This window comes from Chamaea fasciata, unplaced genomic scaffold (genome assembly GCF_029207755.1).
Source record: "Chamaea fasciata isolate MVZ Bird 193981 ecotype frontalis unplaced genomic scaffold, bChaFas1.0.hap1 SCAF_10, whole genome shotgun sequence".
NCBI lineage: Eukaryota > Metazoa > Chordata > Aves > Passeriformes > Sylviidae > Chamaea > Chamaea fasciata.
The window spans coordinates 17,869,928-17,888,869 of NW_027094095.1; the positions used below are offsets into that span (position 1 = coordinate 17,869,928).

Sequence of the window (18,942 nt, forward strand, 5' to 3'; positions counted from 1 at the left end):
ACGCTTCAACCATTCTGATGCAAAGTCGAGCCTTTGAACTGCACCCTCTTTAAGGTCCACTGAAGTGCATGAGACATGCACGTGTCCCCTTCCACAGACTACTGAAAATGCTGAGGAAGATCTAACAAACCATTTCCATACAGCAGCAGACTCAGGCAATGAACAGCACATATCTGTGGGCTAAATGAAGATGTCCCAGTCCTTAGAAATGCCTGTGCTGAATCATACAATCACCTGCATTTGCACACGAGCTTGCAGAACTAGTTTCAGTTACAGTATAAACATAAACCTACTAGTAACATAAGTTATTACTGTAACTTTATTAATAATGATAATGAATTCGCAATTCCATTGTCAAAGAACTTTTTTTCCCAACTATTTACCAGAGAAAATAGGGAATATTAGTGGATAAGAAATTTTAAAAGACAAAATGAAAAGGGAAAAAATTTAAACTTTTATTACCATAACTTCTACATGGATGGATTACAATAACCTGTCCTCAATACTGTGAGTTATTGATGGAATCCAGTACTTTAACTTTCAGCATATTTTAAGAGGTACTTCTGATATTTGACAGTGGTCCGTGTATAAGGAAGCATTGACTCTTCTGAAATATTTTACACTTCTTAACTACAAGAATGTTCATTACAAGAACATACCTCACAGCCTTAAAGGTGTGGGCCTTGCCAAGCACAACCAGCGTATTCAAGATATTATTTTAATAATGAAAACCCAAAGTATGAGAAAGCAAGCTGTTGTGGGGAAAAAAAAAATCACTCAGGTGAAAGGATAACAAACAACAAAGACAAGGATAACACAGTCCCGGAGGGAAGATGCAGATGAAAGAAATCTGTGAAATTGCTTAGATGCTTTCTAGATGTAAAATATTTTAGTTTTATGAGTTCCAGTATCTGAAAATGTTTTCAGCTTAATGAATTAATGTATAAAATAACATTCAGCTTTGCTGCACCAGAAAGCTGTTACCCAGTTCAAGCGTTTATTAATGTTGAAGCATTTTAATTTTAAAAAGGCAGAAAGGAAACTAATGAATTTTGATATATTTGATTGACTGATTTGTAAGTAACTTTTTTTGCCTGTTACATTTTGTAAACTTGGTGCCACAGGTAGTTTTCAGCTAATACTGCAGCTTTTAGCATTTTCTGATAATGTACTGTATTGGGAATCTGCACAGGTCTCACTTCCCCATCTCATTCTTTGTAATAAAAAGTTCAAATTAAAAATCAGTGTACATGACAGAATGAGTAATTAAAATGACTAAACAAAAGAAATTATTACATACAGAAAAGAATTTAAATAAATACTTCAATGCACAGAAACATAAAAACACTGAGGAGTGACCGTCAGCAAAAGGTAAAAGTAGTAGTTACTAGAATTTGTGCAGTCAAATGTAATGAGATCTGAAAATTCCACTTTCAATTTTAAATAATTTTCCACATGCTCCAAGTGCAAGATAAAGCACTGCCTAGTAAGCATCTTAAGCAAAACTGACTTGTCAGTTCAAGGGGAATTTTCTTAAGACTGAGCTACTGAGGATCACAGCTTTAGATCCAGAAGCAAAAATAAGACAAGAAAAGAAACATATGAAAGTGGGAATAAAGATATGATCCTGGACCTTTGAAGTCAGTGGGAGAATTTTTACGATTTTTTAAAATTTAATTTTAGAAGTAGCAGCATTTAACTCCACAAGAATTATTTCAATGCTTTTTCTAGCAAGTCAAACTATTATAGACCAGAAAACGACTTCAAAATATAACTTTCCATGTTTCAATAAAGTTTAAAGGGATACTAAGGTAGAGAAGAATTACATAACTTAAGAGGCCGGTGGTGTTACTCTTTATATGAAACATTTTGAGAACAGGTATCTTAAACTTCCCCAAATGGGAAACCAGTCCTAAAACAGAACTGCCACTGTTTCAGAGAAAAGCCACGATTTTCATCAAAACAAGGCTGGAATTTAGACAAGGAATACTAATCCCAGTACATAAACGTTGTTGTTTTGTTCTAATGAGAGTCGGCTACATTTTCTCATGCAAGAGAAGAAGCGAACTCGGCGAAGATAACCCCAAAGCGGGGCCGTGTGCGGTGTTACCCAACTGCAGCCGCCGGGCTCCGAGCGCTAGAGGGCGCCGGCAGCCCGGCCGGAGCCCGGCCGCGCTCCGCAGGTACCGCCTCGGAACGTACTTGGCGAAGTCCAGGTACGAGATATGGCCGTGGTAAAATCCGGGCTTCATCTCCTTCCAGGAAGTCACGTTCTTCACAAATCGCACCTGTGAAAGGGGGCAACAAAAAGCGTTTCTGTACGGCTCATTACATTTCCCCAGACACAGTGTTTGCTGGCTTTTAATCTTATAATGCATTAGATTAAAAAGTCTATTTCGAATATTATCAAAAAATTTGTGCCGCCTAAAGTAGACTTTTCTGCAGCACACAGATGACTGAGTTTAGATCATCAGAATTTAATGATCAGAAACTAAACAAAAGCAGAATACAGCAATCAGAAGGACAGTTCAAGGAAAGCTACCACAAAAATATCAGCGAGACAAACATTTACATTTGTCCATCCATTTTATTTGTAATTGGAAAAGAATGCAGAATTCTTTCAGCAGAAATGCAAGTACATATTTGATAGAATTGTCTGATCTGTATTCAGACCCTCAAATAAAAGTGTACCAGATTTACAGCATGTTCTTAGACCTGTTTTACTGGGACATAAGAAATGAATCTGATGGTTCATTTGCTCATCCGTCCCAAAATGCAGTGCACAAGGTAATCCAGAAATGTTTTAAATCATGCAATGTAAATCAGATCTACAGTTTGCTATTTTGAATAGTCACCTTAAGCCTAACATTTCAGTGAAACTTACATGCTGAAACATGAAGTAGCCCTTGAATGAGGGCTGACAGAGCAGTTACTGGCAAACTTCACAAAAATAGGAATAGCTTTACATTTCAAAGAACAAAATAAGACACATGCCCCAAACCAGAGAGTGTGATCAAATTAAGTGGGACATGCAAATCCTGATAGAGCTTGGCTTTACTAGATGAACAGAATATTTTAACATCAAAGCATGTAACTGAAAGTTATTTCAAAACTAGTGAATTGGATAATAAAGAGAGGATGATAAATTTGTACTGCCTGAGCTGTCTGACAAAGATATGCCATTTCTGACGCTGTGAATTAAAAGACAGTGTTCTCTGCACATCTGCAATATCTTTTCTGTTATACTGAGAAACAGATAACCACAACGATTCTGAGGTGAGAGAAGAGAGAAAAAAGGACAAGGCGATTGAGAGTGTCCTGAAGCATAATATTTACTTTTTATTATAACCTACCAGTAGAAGATTTTAAGAGGGAGACTGGCCTGCTGCTGTTTCTTCAACACTGCAAAACTCATGGTCTTCAATTTAAGGGGCTGGTAACCTGTACTTATTTCCTTAAACACTGGCTCTTGGACTCTCAGATAACAGAAATTAATATTACTTTTTAATAACATTAATTTTTTCAGTGTACAAGTTTCACAGTCTGTGGCATTACAAAATTTAACACATATATTGCACATGAAAATGGTGGCAAATCCAGCAGAAAAGCACTGCACAATGTTACACAATGATGTTTCATAAACTGCATTGACTTTCTGTCCGGTTTTGTCCATAGCACAAAACTGATAATATGGGACTTTGACTCCAGTTGAACAATCTTTACTGCTACAGAAATAAACCACACTTCCATTGACTGGACCTTTCCAGGATTAATGACACTATATTTTCAGTGGAGAGCCTCAGCTATAAATATTTCTTTACCTGGCAAAGATATTTCCTGAATACAAAATACAAATCACCTTTCCTTCCTTCACCCACAAACCCCAAAATGTCATGGCTGGTTGATACAACTCTGCAAATAAACTGGTTATGCTGTTTAGGCTGTGCAGTGCAGCCCACATATTAAAGCGTACACTTATGTTTCCATGAATGAACTTTTTGAAATCTTACATCATCTAGATTTCAGTTTCTAATAGACCAGGACTAGACATAAGGTAATGTTAAGTACAAAATCCCAAGGTTTTTGTTTTAGATCCCCATGCCAGCATCTGGCATCAAAGCGTAGATGTTTCAGTAACAGTTACAAAAATCCTTTATTGCCTTTGTCTTACAGTGTTACTGTCTGCTATAGAAATAATTTTCATGAACATAGGATGGATAGTCTAGCCTCTAACACCAGCCAAGATAAAAGAAGGCTAGGAAGGTTTTATAACACACCTGTGACATTTACATCTGTCTTAAGATGGACCTGCAACATGCTGAGCCCCTGATAACTACAGTTTTTAGCACCTATAACTAGCCTGCAGGCAAGAGATTCCCCCCCCCCCCGCCCCCCCCAATTTGCAGCATTCCAAAAGCCAGAATTATTTCAGGTCACAGACAGCCTAATGAGTCTGGATTCACACATTTTAGGTCAGAGATGAATATTGCTCACTGCTTCATACTGTTAAATATGATCAATTTTACCTTTCTTTTCAGAGCTTAGCGGATACTGGAGCTTTCAAGAGTCAGAGCAAGCTTCTCCATCTGAGCCCAATTGAATAAAATTTAAGGTGACTTTAAAAGTTCAGATAGACGTGAATGGAATTCCTGTGAAGTTGTTTCATGGTGCTTTTATATAATCAGCTACAAAGTTGCTTCACAGCCTTTAGTAAGTGGGAAATCAGCTGAGGTTCACTGAATTAAAAAGCCAGATCAAATGTACTCTAGGGGCATAAGATGTCCTGAAAGGTAAGTTAAACACATTCAGTTTCTAGGACAGAAGGAATTTAAAACAAGTCCCAGTGAGCCAAAAGGAGGAAAAACCCAACCAGCATACCTAGTCTGAGAAAAAGCCATGTGTGCAAACTAAAGTGATGCTGTAAGTTCTGATCTCTGTCCATTAACCGCAACCATCAGTCCCTCTTCTCTACAGTCTGACCACACACACTTACATGAACTCATGCACACTCAGACACACACTCAGTCACACAATCACACACACACGCCTGTGCGCGTGAATGTGTGCAAGTGTGTGTGATTGTGTGTCCGAGTGTATCTGATGGTGTCCGAGTGTGCAAGAGTGTGTGTTTTGTGTTAGTGTGCAAGAATGTGTCTGAGTGTGCATGAGTGTGTCTGAGTTAGCTCTGAATCAGAGGGCGGGGAATGCTGGAAACAGGCAAGCAGCACACCTTTGGCTGCATGCCATGCACAACCACAAGCAAGCTCAAGGCAAGGACAGTTGAGAAGCAATTTTGTGAGATGGTGAGAAGATTGAGTTCACCAGTTCAGTCCCAGTACAGCCAGGATACCTGCCTTGCACTAACAGTTTGTTCTCAGAAGGAAAAATACAACTGGCACACATGCAGCACTCATGCTCAGTAGACTATTTAACTCCAAAAGAAAAATTCTTAAATGTCCATCAGCACATGACAGCACTTCCACTTCTAAAGCAGAGTTGCTGCAGCCTTTTCACTTGTTCCACTTCTGACAGCCACTGAAACCTGCACTAGAAGAGGAAATAAGTACCATTAAAGCCACTATGACTGTGCTGTCCTCTGCGAGACCAACTGTTTTCGAATGCACTTGGGAGCAAAATAATGTATTTTCATGCTGCTCTTTTGAGAAAAATTGAGAGAGAAACTGAAGGAGGAAAAAAACCAAGAAACAGAAAACAGCAAGCTGAGGGATTGAAGCACTGGATAATTGTTGCATTCATAACAGTATAGAGAATGTTCTCACACCCACTTTTTAAACAGTATATCAGGAACACATGCTGTAATGCAGAACAGCCATTTAATTTTAAATGTTTTAAAATTAAAACCAGACAGTTAATTTTAAAAGATGGCTGGTAAGCCATCCTGATAGCCATAACAGAGGCATTCTTGTATGGACAAAGTGTCACTGCTGAAACATGCAAGCAGCAAATAAAACTCAACCAAACAACTACCCCACTTAATTAGGAAAAGCAAGTGTTTCTACTACAGACCACACAGGTCAGAAATGCAATATGGCCAACACAGCACTCAGCTTGCTGCAAAGAAAGGGCCCAACCCGGGGAAAGAGGGGTAGCTCCCAGGATCCTGCTGCCAGAGGTGCTGCAAAGGGGAAAGGAAGGCTGCCGGGACAAGTTACACCTGAAACAAAAATGGGTGTTAGGAACTCTTATCAGATTATCTCAAATCAGATAGAGACTATATTTGGAGTGGATTTTAAATATCATTTTTTTCACATTGCATTCAAGAAGTAAAGGTTTCACATATGGGCAGAGAACTTAAAATCTGTTACAGAATTACAGTCGTTCGGAAAAAGTACAACAGAAAAACTGCACGAAAGAAAACTCACTAATTTACAAATTTCTGCCAGGCCCAAGGCAATCTTCACCTTACTTAAGGAAATTTACTTTAACAAACAGTATCACTAACAGAACAATTTTGTCTCTATATGTTTATGTATTTTACTACTGGCACATATACACCTAATGCACCCAAATGAGCTATACTGGTGAAGGTGGCATATGAATGTGTCGTGCTAATCTGAGCCCACAGAGAGTAAATATCATCAGCTACCACTCAGCACCCCTGCCATCTCTAGAATTATGCCCTCTGACTTAAAATGGCAAGTGTTATCTCTTTGTATTAAAGATGAATAATTATTTCTGCATATTTGAGTAACTAGGCAATATATGAAGTTCTTCATTGTCAGCATCTCCCAGTTAATGGCCACCAAAGAACAGTATCAAGTGTCTAATTCACTACATCATTCACCACCTTGGACAAGAGCATAGTATCAAATGAAGGTAGGACTAACAGTACTGTGTTCATGCTTGGCACAGACCGATTTTCATTTTTCAATAGATTATTATTAGAGGGAAGATGAAGAGTTTCTCTTCTATAAAACTAAGCCAGCTAAGAATGAATTTCATTTGAATTAAGTTGAAACAGAAGTAGAAATTCAAGGTAGCCTGTGTTCAATTTATATCTATTCAACGACTAGCTCTCCTACCCTTTAGGACAGATCTCCATTTCAAGAGACACCTTGACAGAAACAGAATTTGGTGGGAAGTGCAGCACTAGGTATGACTGACTTGAACATGATTTTTAATTAACTGACAAAGGCTTATTAAATCTTTTCAAAAATCACTCTGCTCTTAGTGCACAGGTCTTTAGTACTTGTCATATGACGGTATCACCTTCATACGCAGGAAACAATTTTACAGGAGGAAATACTCAACAGTAACACAACCCCACTATCACAAAACCCATTCCAGTATCACCCAAGTCCATTATTTCCTCTATACAGAGATCCCTACCTCAGCCTTTCTCCCACATACAGAACTGGAAGTGAAGGGCCTTTGGCATCTGCTTTCCCCCTGCCACAGTCTAGTTGTGCTGAGCTGCTTTGGCCTGCAGACATGCACTTAGAGGAGCTGGAAGGCTCAGTGCTGACATGCTGCAATGCAGAGCAGCTCCTGCCTCTGCTGCATATCAACTTAAGTGATCAGCATACAACCAGCAGTAGAGAGTTGGAAACATTTGTTTTACAGGCAGGGATGACGACAGTGATGTTTCAGATTTCTAACCTGGATTCTCTGCAAGTGCACTCATGACAGCCAAAGAAACATTAAAGAAAATAAACCAATAAACATACTTCCTCACCCCAGCCAAACAAAAACACAGCACTGTACTCTCATCATCTTTTTAAAATATTCCTTTTTAAATACAGTAGGCATGATCATTTCTAGTCTGGTACTACAGTGATTTTATTGAGAATTTTTATTGGATACAAAGTGACCCATCCTTTGCAGTGCAAGCTATTTACAAGCACTTTTCTGTATGTTTTTTATCACCTATGAGACCTGACCAGCCCCAGTACCGAAGACACAAGTCTAGCCCTGACAGCATGGCACAGTGCCTGCACTGCTCAGAGAGCAAACTGCCTAAGACTGCATTCACTGCAGATGGAGATGACAGGCAAGTTGTATTACACAGCCAAAACAGTTATAACAACAAAGGTCATTTCTACCCCAGCAATGCCCCTTTTTAGTTTTGTTTTTGTCCAAAAAACAGACACTTACCACCTCCAGTAGCCAAACAAAAACCTAAACCTATTAAGAAACAATATTAATCCTCGACAAAGAAAATGTGAAAACATTAGATTTCATTTACATTGGAAAATGTGACAAGAATGCCAAATACATCAGATAGTCCAAGTTTACAACAGCAAACTTTTTTTCCTGTGCCCTTCCCTTGTTTCATAAAGACATTCCAAATTCAGCAGCTTACCTGATCTTGTAGAGACATAACAGGATTATTTTTGGTTGTATTGATATGTAGAACATGGTATTTGTTCTTTGCACAGAGATCATAGGCAATATTTGTGAAGGATGTGCTGGCAGTCTTGGGTACTCTGTTGTAAATAATCACCACATCATCTTCTTCATCCAGTGTCACATCTTGTCGGGGACCCTCTACTGTATGACGCTGCTCTATTTCTCTGACTTCATGCCTTGCAATAGCCCTTTCTGTTAAGGAAGATAAATACAAAATTTCAACGTAAGTGTCACCAATTCTGAAGTTCAAACCTTAGAACACAATCTGGTGAAAAGCAGTAACTCCTCAACAAAAAAGGAAACACTTGCTGTACTATGTATTTCTGACATATCTGAACAAAACTTCATCAATAAAAATGAATGAAAGATGGTCCAACACAGAGGAGAAAGCCTAGAAAACAATATGCTTAGGGAACACAGACCATACTCTATGACTCACACTGATGTCACCATCTCTAGAGTCATCATCTCTAAAGGAAAGTCTACAATGCACTATGAAAATGGTGACATCCCTGAAATATCCCACATAATTTCTACAATACCCCTAGTAAAAAATTACAATGGAAGAAATAAATCAAACAATTGAAGAGTATAAGTCTTCCAGAAATAGTAGAAATACTAACACCAGAGACCACAGTCAACTGACTGTGCAGAAGCACTGTCATTCAGATGAAACCACAGAATTTTTATTTCAATTGATATAAGCCCCAAGAGTAATGCATCACAATCAAATGGGGTTGCAAAAATTCAATTAGTTTTATTAACTTGAAGTTTGACAAGAATAGAAGCAAGGGGTGCTTACAAAACAGGTAACATCAAGGTGAGTGATCCCTAAGTACTGAAATACATCAAATACATCAAAAAGAAAGAAACATGGAAATGCAAGCTATGAGCAACACATTTTAGCAGAGTGAGTACTTTGCAAATAACCCATCTTTCCTTTTAGACAAAGGGCAACACTCCGAGTAATTGAACATTGCTTCAGCTGCTAAAAGCTTATTTGCAAAATAAAACCCACAGTATTACAGCTTTTTCGTTTTTTACCCTGCGGAATATCAAATACCCCGTGCTGATTGAGACTCAGGTTTTTTTCTGTTCCAGATAAGGATGTACTTTAATACAATTTGTAATACATATGTCAAAGCACTTTTTCTCATTCATATATGGGGATATGCCTTTAATAATGTATTCAAAGAAATCTGCATTTGTCAACAGTGTAAGGTGAAGTTGATATCACAAGAGTAACCTGTAATTCTCTGAATTATGTTCGTTTACAGAGTATAGCTCTTCATGGATGACACACTTTTAACAGCAGCAGCAGCTCTTGACCTTTACTTCCCTTGATTCTTTAGCCCAGCTCTTTTTATTCCCTTTCACCAGATCTCTTTAATTATAATATAAAATCTCTTTTAAAGCAGAATCATCAAGCTGTGAATAGCCTACCCTGTAATTCCACGTAAATTGTCTTAAACCACAAAATTCCATCTGTCTGAAATGCTTCAAAGCTTAAACTCACTCACTCTCTCATATGCTCATATCTCACACCCCATAACTAAGTTACATCAGTATGAAAATGTTTGTAGGAAATGCTTATTGAGTATATCTCAATTTTCCACATGACATCTGTTGCTCCCCACTACATCAATCACAGTTTTTGCTCCTTCCTTTCTCATTTGCTACCTCTCCCATCAATGCTGGCAAACGTCCTATTTTGGAAAGAGATAAGGCAACAGACACAAGTTTCATCTCTGAAGATGGCTACAAAAAAATAATGGGGCTGGCAACTCTCCGCTTCCTGCCAGTAATAGATTAGAGGAAGCATTTGGTAGGGAACATAGTTAACCATGTGGCTGCCCAAGGCTACATGGATGCTGAATACCACCTAGAGAGGCTGAAATGAAACACATTTAATTGGTATTTTCTACACCAGAGTAGTAGATCTAAGCTGGATTTGAATCATGGCTACACAGAACCCCAGGGCTGCTGAGGCTGGCTGGCACAGAGATTCCTCTTTTACATGGAAGAGAGAAACATTTGTGAGAAAGAGACATGATTTGCAAGAGGACTGATGAGAACTATTCCTTTAATGAGGTATTTTAAACCTTGATTATTCAAGAATTAGTGTGATAAGGGCACTTTAAAGACCATGCATAAGATATAAAAGCGGCATGATTGGATGCAATTAGCAGAAAGGCTATTGCATCCAAGCACCTTCTGCTTCCCATGGCGAGGGGGAAAGCAAGAACTCGCATAAGGAGCAGAACCTTCACAAGCCTGAAGACAGTCCTATTATGAAAAAAAGGAGGCTTTAAATTTCAAAATAAAACAAAAACTGATCTTTAAGATGAAGCACTGAAATCATCTTTTTGAAATAAATGCAATAGTTAAAAAAAAAAGCTGAAATGAAGTGAAGGATATAAGCTGCTGAAGTGCAAGGAAAGTTGCAATGAGAAGCAGAGGAAGTGTCTGGAAGTGTCTAACCTGGTCAGCCATTCTAAGGGCCTATTTCATTCCAGTCTATGAGTACTACAGTAATGACAATTGCAAGTTTTGTGAAAGTGCACATTTTTTCCCAGTCACAAACAGTAGGCAGTTTTTTCCCATGAAGTCAGGAAGCTCTTCTGATACTTACTAAAAAGTTAAACTCTTAAAATTATGCATATCAATTTTATTTACTGATAAGGTTAGTAAATTTATTATTTGGAGAGGGGAAAATGTCCAGTAATGGTAACATACAGCTGAGCATAGTCTTTGGGATACCTATGTAATGAGAAGTGAGAGAATTTGAGGAGTTAATGGGCATTTTGATTTGAGTTCATTTGCTCTTCTATAAAATTTGAATAATTTTGGAAGTAGAAGCCCTGTAATGGCTGAAAAATGAACGATACTTAAATGTTTTTAGAAATATGGCAGAAAATGCAATGTATGCTTTAAAGACATTTTGCATGTGAAAGACAGGGAAGAGTATTTACTAAATATATTGTGTTTACCAAAAATCTCCTTTGATGACAGCAAATATAAATTTGATGACAAGAACCTGTCTACATGAGGTTGGACTGGTTTCATTGAAAACAATTTTAAAAATTTTCAAAATCAGGATGGGTGGTTTCTTTCCTCTCAGAGATCCAGTGGACAAAATGCCGTACAGTCTCATTGCTTTCACTGCATTCTATTTAAACTTCGTATTGAAGGAAAAACATCTACACAAAATCATTGAGAACCAAATGCTTAAAAAGAGTCAAGATCATACACTCTAAATTTCACATTACATAACTACACCCAGTTAAAAAGATATGCAGCATTTAAATAAGTGATACCTTTGAATACGAGACAGGTTTTCATAAAACTATAATACAGGATAATTTTAAGGCATAAGATATCCTGTCTTGCACTTTTTCATTATTGCTTGTTTAATTTCACTGTAATACACAGTATAATTGCCATACCCTTGGGATAAACTCTGTTCTGTCACCTGCAGTTGTCCGGCAAGCAAACTTTCATCAACTTCAAGGACAGTTTGCACATAGGCAGCACCAATATGATCAGCGTAGTAACAGTTGCTGAACTGATTATTTACCAGCAGATGAATTACTTGCAGAAAGCCCTTAGCTGGCTGAAGTAGCTGTGTTGGAAACAGTAGAACAAGTCTGTTTTCTCACCTCTTGGTCTACGTGTTCTTCTAAATCCACCTTCATCCTATTTCTGTAACTCAGCCTCTTGGCATGACTTATATTTCTTCGGCCATCCTCTTATAGCAATAAACCACAAAATATCATTGCTAGCAACAAATTGGTTTGCCAGTCACATGCTACCAGAAAATAACATATAATGGGCAAGTTATGTCTTCTCCTTCAGCAGAAACACTAATAGCAACATTTCATCCTTATGCCATCACTTCAAGGTCACTGCCCTTTCAAGTCAAAGCAGTTTCTCAACAAGCTCTGAAGTTACCAACAAGAAGCACTTTGAGAGAAATGGACAGGCCACGGATCTTAATAAAATCACCTGTGAAAATGCAGTGGACCCATACATACTTCTAAAAATATTTGAAAACCCAGCTGAACCACATTTACATAATTACAGAAACAAATCACCCAAAGGAACAATATTTAAATAATTATAGAAACAAATGACTGGGATCATAAGCAGTTATTAGTCTACATTCCTTGCACATTCAAACAGATAAATGTCTTAGGTAAAACAAGCCTATTAGCATTAACTTAAAATCCAAGTGTTAACTGCATAACTGCATACAAAATCTTCCCAAAGAAAATAGCGTGTCATGGATTTTAACAACTTAAAGATTAACAAAACCAAACATTTCAAATTCCTCACATTTTTCACAGAAGCATAAGAACCTCCTGGGATTTCTGAACAAAGAAATCTATCAAAATCAGAAATTCTTCTTTACCCTCTAACTTACCACTCTTGATGAAAGACACATTTAGAGCCTTGCTGGCTGTCAAAATCAAGTTCAGGTAACAGGGAGAATAATTCAGAGCATACTGCTCCACTTTCCCAAACTGTGCTCTTTGTCCTCTACATCTATTTTCCTTCTGTATGTATCTACAGATATTATTTAGGCTCTCTCTTCAATGTGTCTTATGTGCCTGCCATGCTTCATCGTGAAAGCACCCACTCAGATGAGGAAAGACACAGTCTTAAAATAAATTTTAGCTCAGCAGCCTTTAAGTGTTGCCCAACAGAAGAAAACTACACACATTCAAACTTCAGTCACACTGGCTTGATGTGAAGGCACTGGACAGCTAGTTTTGATAGCACCACCCCTGAGCAAGCTGTTACTGTATACCTTGTACTACTGGATGCCACGTTGAACCAATAAGCAGATTTCTTCGAGTTAGGAACAACACTGAAGCCAGCTGACTTGGTGTCTCAGCTTTCCTTCCACTGTGCACCCAGGCCAATTAGGCAAGCAGCTGGTAGCCTGAGGCACTGAGCAGCTCTCAAGCTGTTTCCCTGCCCAAAAGCTGCTTAACACATGATGGGACTAAATTCTGAACCCGAGCAGGACTGCAAACCTACTCATTATGGACTCCATTCTCCTCTGATGAAGGATGGAAACTGAACAACGGCATAAAAACCGAATCATAATTCTGCAGCAAAGTTAATGTTCTGAATCATTTTCAACACCCACCATATACACACAGCCTTCATCTGTCACTGAAATGTGGCCTCCCCTGGGAGCTGTTCAGCAGCACACGACTTACAGCCAGAGTGCAGCTGTATGTAGATACCAATACATCAGGGATGCAGAGAAGAAGAGAAAGAATCAATGGTGTTATGACAATTTATGGCTATGGAGGACTTGTATCACTATACCAAATTAAATCTGAAGAAAAATTTAGATTGAATTAATAAAAAGTGCCTAAAAGTTAGATTTGTGCAAGGTATGAGTATTAACATACCAACTTTTTCAAAGACCTTTATAAATAACAACTCTATTCTGCTCTAGTTTTAAGTCCTACTAAGATCAGAACCACCATGGGCTCTCTAGAAACGTCATGAATTAAAGACCAACATGTATTTGTGGGCAAAAAAAATAAAAAGAGATTACTAAGAAACAAAAATGCAATTTCATTTAATTTTTTTTCAGTCACGCAGCAAGAACACTGGTATCCAAGCAGCAGCCCACTGCCCTTAGACAGAGGGTACATGGTCCTATTGCATTCCCAGCCCCTCACACACACTACCACCAATCACTTCACAGCTTCAGAAATTTTTGTTAATAACAACCCCATTTAGGGAGTGACACTTGTGGAAAGCACTGCTGCAGCCTTATGCAGCAGCCGTAACTTATTCTGGTTAAGAGAGTAACACCTTTTGCTTTCTTCTTTTCTTAGATATTTATTTGTGCAGTTCAGAACAACTTTCCTAATTAAAAAACATCTTAACCCTTAAGGTATTTTAGTTATTTGAATTTTAGACAAAAAAAGACTGTTAGTCTCATTTGCAAGTCTAGCTGTCTTAATGAAATACCTGCTAAAGCCTTTAATTTAACATTTACCTTTTAAAAGTCTTCAAATTCAGGACAGCCTTAGCACGTATGTGCCCTGAACCCAGTTCTGACCTACAGCAAGCAAAGATCACATGCAAAGCACAAACCAGGATGGAAACAGAGTACAAAGCTCAAAATAATACCAGAAAGGTAATTTAAAGTTTTTTCAGTCAGGTCAAAACCCCATGCTCTCTTCCCCTTCTAAGAATTCAGTTGCCTTAGTGGCAAGAAATTCTATTGACTAATTTTAGACATTTTATCCCAGCTTGTTTCTTTTCCAGTAATGCATGAAAAGAAACAGGTATAAAAGGTATTTTGTAATAAACCCCAGTAGTTTAGTGACCAAGCACATGTCACTAATATTGCCAAAAAATTCTCTTTCGTAGTGGTTAATGCACTTTCAAAGCAGAAGAAAAAGACTATCCTGCACTTCAGAACTGCCCAGACAGAAGAGAATTGTTTTCAAACTCCAACAAATGCTCACTGGAACTAGTTTAAAAAAAAATAACCCCCTCAGAAATCCCAACACAGTCAACCAAGCAGGCACTGAGATTGTTAACTGAAATCTGACACAGCAGCTGCCTGAAAATTAGAAGTAGAAATTCTGAAAAGCCTGCTACAGTTCCACTGGCATTTGATATGTGTCACTTTATTTCAAGACAGCATTTTTTCCAGGACTTTATTTTGAACATCTAAGTAGAACCATACTGATTAGTGAGTAATACTGTTAGGGCTTTGATTTTAAACTAAAAGACAAAAGGTTTACTCTTTACAATGAAATCACCATCCCACATGGACATCCAACCTGGTTTGAACATCAGAGCCTGCATTTCTCATTTTTCTGCAGATTTTTTTAAGGAAGAAAGATTAGGGCCTGACCAAGTACTTGCTATCTTTTTTCTTTTTTTTTTTTTTTTCTTAAGACTACAATTAACCTGCAGACTTATATATTTTTCTTCCAGCATTTCACTGGGCAAAATATCTTAAATAAAGACTATGTTGTGGCTCTTTTTGAATTTAAGACCAGGAATACCATGCATGTACTATTAAATCACCCGGTCTCTTAGTACTATGTAGGACAGGTAAGGGCCTACATCTCAAATTCTCCCAGGAATGGCAAAACTAGACAAAATTCCATGGAAGTTAGATATCAGATGAATTGCATATATAAATCAAAGTTCAGGTACCCCAGCAAGCATGGTTATTCCCAGAAATAATATGGCTTATAGCAAACACATTGATAAAACAGCATCCAATAAAACAGAAAAAAAAGAAGACTTAATTCCACCAAATATGAAATTTTAAAATATTTGTAAATGCTTTAAAAGAAAAGGTGCATACTAAAAACACATCTTCAGCTCTAACTACAGCATCACTGCTATGACTCTTGAATACTGTACACAATGCTAACTACAAAGTTAGGTAAAAATCTACAAAAGCAGAATGTTTAGGCACCATGATGTATTAGTATATATTAAAAAATAAGCATATGTCAAGCACTTCCATAAGCTTTCCAACTTCAGATTTATCTGTTTTGCTTGACCCAAGTATTGACTTCAAGTTGATGAATTAGCATGAGAGCAAACACAACAGTCACCATTCATCTTTGTTTTCTCCCAGTCACTTGCAATTTCTTGTTTTGTTAGGACAAGTAAACAGCTGTAAAGAGAAGGATGTAATCACAAAAGGAAAAGGTTTGTGGCTTTTCAGAACACCAAAACTGTCAGTAAACTGTTATGAAGCACTGTGACTATGATAAGAGCAAAGAAAAATAAGTTGCAAACCAGGGATTTGTTCTCTAAGTAATAAACCTCAGCGGAGTATACAACAGCAGGGTTTGCTCTTATTTGTAGTGCCTTAATATCTTAATGCAGGTCTCCAGTGTTAGCAAGAAAAGTTAATGGAGCTGTTCTCTACACACACACAGTTGTCACAAGCATTCCACTATACAAATATGCATGTCACTCCTTCAAGAAAAATCCAACTCAAATAGTGAAGAAAAGCAAGATCAATATAGAGTGTCTGACTCTATTTAGTAAGGCAGCCTGGAGACTGGTGCTTTATTTATATATATATATGTTATTTATATTATTACATGAGCTTTCTGCAGCCATATAATCATTTACTTTTGAAAAAGGGTATTGACTAGCGAAAAAGCCTAAAGAATCTCTAAACTATCTGTTAAAATCATTGAAAGACCTATACATAAGGACAACACTGTATTCTAGTAAGTCGCCATCAGGTTTAATAAAACTAATTGCTAAGATACACTGTTATTTGCAACATATTGCACTATATCCCTGCTTGTCTTCACACTTCTTGGCTAAACTAACCTAATCTGGAAAACAAGCTATTGCCATCTGGTCTAACAGCCAAAAAAAGGAAGACAGCAAACAGCACTGCCTTCTGATCACTACGGCAGCTGACGTGGGTAAGGTAGAAGAGCTAAATATTTTACTAGGAATCTTAGGAAGTTAGAGCACCAAGAATAACCCTACAAGAACTCCGTGTAGCACCAATAGATAGAGCGTGATATTTGCTTAATTGACATTGGCTATGTATAGATTAAGCATTTACAGTGATAAACATGATTTCTAACCTTAATGTTGTTATAGGAGTTCCTGTAAAACAGAAGTTTTGAAAGAAGTTTTAAAAACCAGAAATGAGCCTGCGTGCTGCATGAGCCCCATGGTTGTTAAGTCATTACCGAATTAATTTTAATTACATTTTCAAAATACTGATTAGATAAGCTCTTGATTATATTTTTTTGTTTTCTTTATGGAAACCATTTATCTTGGTCTTAGCTTCATTTAAGAACTTTAATTCTATACCCTGGTTGCTTTATACATAAATCAGAAGTAAATTTTATTTTTCCCTCAAAAATGTGAATTGTTAATCAAGATATTTGCTACTTCATGTAGCTAAAATATCAACATAGATAAAAAATACTGCTTTATCTTTTTTCCCAATCTAAGGTTTGCAGCCTAAAGACCTCATCTGCAATGGAGATCAAAAAGATAAGCATGAATAAAGATAAGCTCTAACAAGATATAGACCACTTAAAAGTTACATTTCAGGAACATCAAAGCCATTTTAAGTAAGTGGAAGTAAAAAAGCCCCCCCTATTTTTAATTAAATGCTAGAATTACAACAAACACTAAATTAAAACTTTTTCATTATCTCTGGAACACTCTTCTTGCTGTATCCTTCCCCTCTTCACACCTAAGTCCAAGCTATTCTCAGGCAGAACTAGGAATACTGGCAGTATCAACCCGGTTTCTTTATGAATAAAATAATCACCTGCTTTAAGGGGAGCCCTTCCCCCTTGACTTTCAGAGGATTGAAAGGAGTAGAGGCCCAGTGGCCTCAAGGAGTCCATAGAGGGAACATTACAAAGAAGTCCTCTCAACACGTACCCTCCCTGGCCCTACTCTGGAAGTTCAGCTGGACTTTCATGAGAGAAGCCCACATGAAATCCTCAATACAAGTTTGAAACCATGCATTACAGAACATTTGTGACACAACTAGCAGCTAATGCAAACCTTCCACAACCATCCTCTCCATGACAAGAGACAGTGGCAATCTTATTTCAAATACTAGCATATCAACATCACTACTATAAATCTCTTTGCAGCAGACATTGATTAGCAAAATCAAAGTTATACAAGCAAGAGCTTGACCTCATTTCATGTCAGTGTGATATGGAGCTCCTTGTGCTTTGTAGACACAGACAGTCCGAGCTAGTGATGTGTACAGTAAGGTGGTTTTGTACAAAAAATTTTCCTCTGGTAGGAGAGCCAGCTGGCTCATTGAAAGCCTCTTGGTGTTAATCCTGATTTAGATTGGATTAAGCTTTTTAATTAAAAAGAATTCTTTTCCTACATGCATGAGAAATAGTCTGGTCTTCTCCCAAATCTCTTTTTGAACAAGAAGGACTATTTGATGAGAATTTGTCCAGAACAGGAGGGCAAATAATTCCTTCAACTGCATCTCAGGTGGCTGTTACAAAAAGCTAAAAACAATTCCAGCCCCTTGCTCAGTACTCTGGTCCCACAGAAGTAAGGGATACAACAGATTTGTATTCAATCTCTACCAATGCTTCCTGACCACAGTACAGCCTTAATTATTCATTATCAGAAGACATATCACCACTGAACTTACTAAAAGTCAGAACTGCAGAATGTTATGCTGGGTAAGGCAATGCCATTGAAATAAAAGCCAAAAAGAATTCCCCAAGTAAGTTCAGAGAAAAAGAGGAAACAAGATTCTCTTTTTGTATTTCAAATTCATTAAAATACTCATTTTATGACAAGAAAGTTGATTTAGCTTTGCATACTGTTTTGTTAGCAGTCAGAATTGCACAGTATGCCAAGAGTTGACTGGTCTTGAGAAAAAACCAAAACCACCCCAAAACAAACACTGGAACACTCACATATTTGGTCAGATTATCTTTTGCAGACATTAAGACTTTCAGTTGTCCAATTTTATTTTATACAAGCAAAGTAATCTGCTTCCAACAATAGTCAATAGGCTAAAATCCAGCATTAACCCATTTC

At 37.5% G+C, this 18,942-nt stretch overlaps 1 protein-coding gene across 1 annotated transcript in view; it reads right to left on the reverse strand.

Annotated features, from left to right (window-relative positions):
• Positions 1 to 18,942, reverse strand: part of HS2ST1 (heparan sulfate 2-O-sulfotransferase 1) — a 76,753-nt gene that overhangs the window by 13,513 nt on the left and 44,298 nt on the right. The window contains exons 2-3 of the mRNA XM_066192523.1: positions 8,324 to 8,562; positions 2,203 to 2,288 (exon numbers count right to left, since the gene is read on the reverse strand). Of these exons, the coding sequence (XP_066048620.1) occupies positions 2,203 to 2,288; positions 8,324 to 8,562 (325 nt within the window). The remainder of the gene's footprint in view (positions 1 to 2,202; positions 2,289 to 8,323; positions 8,563 to 18,942) is intronic.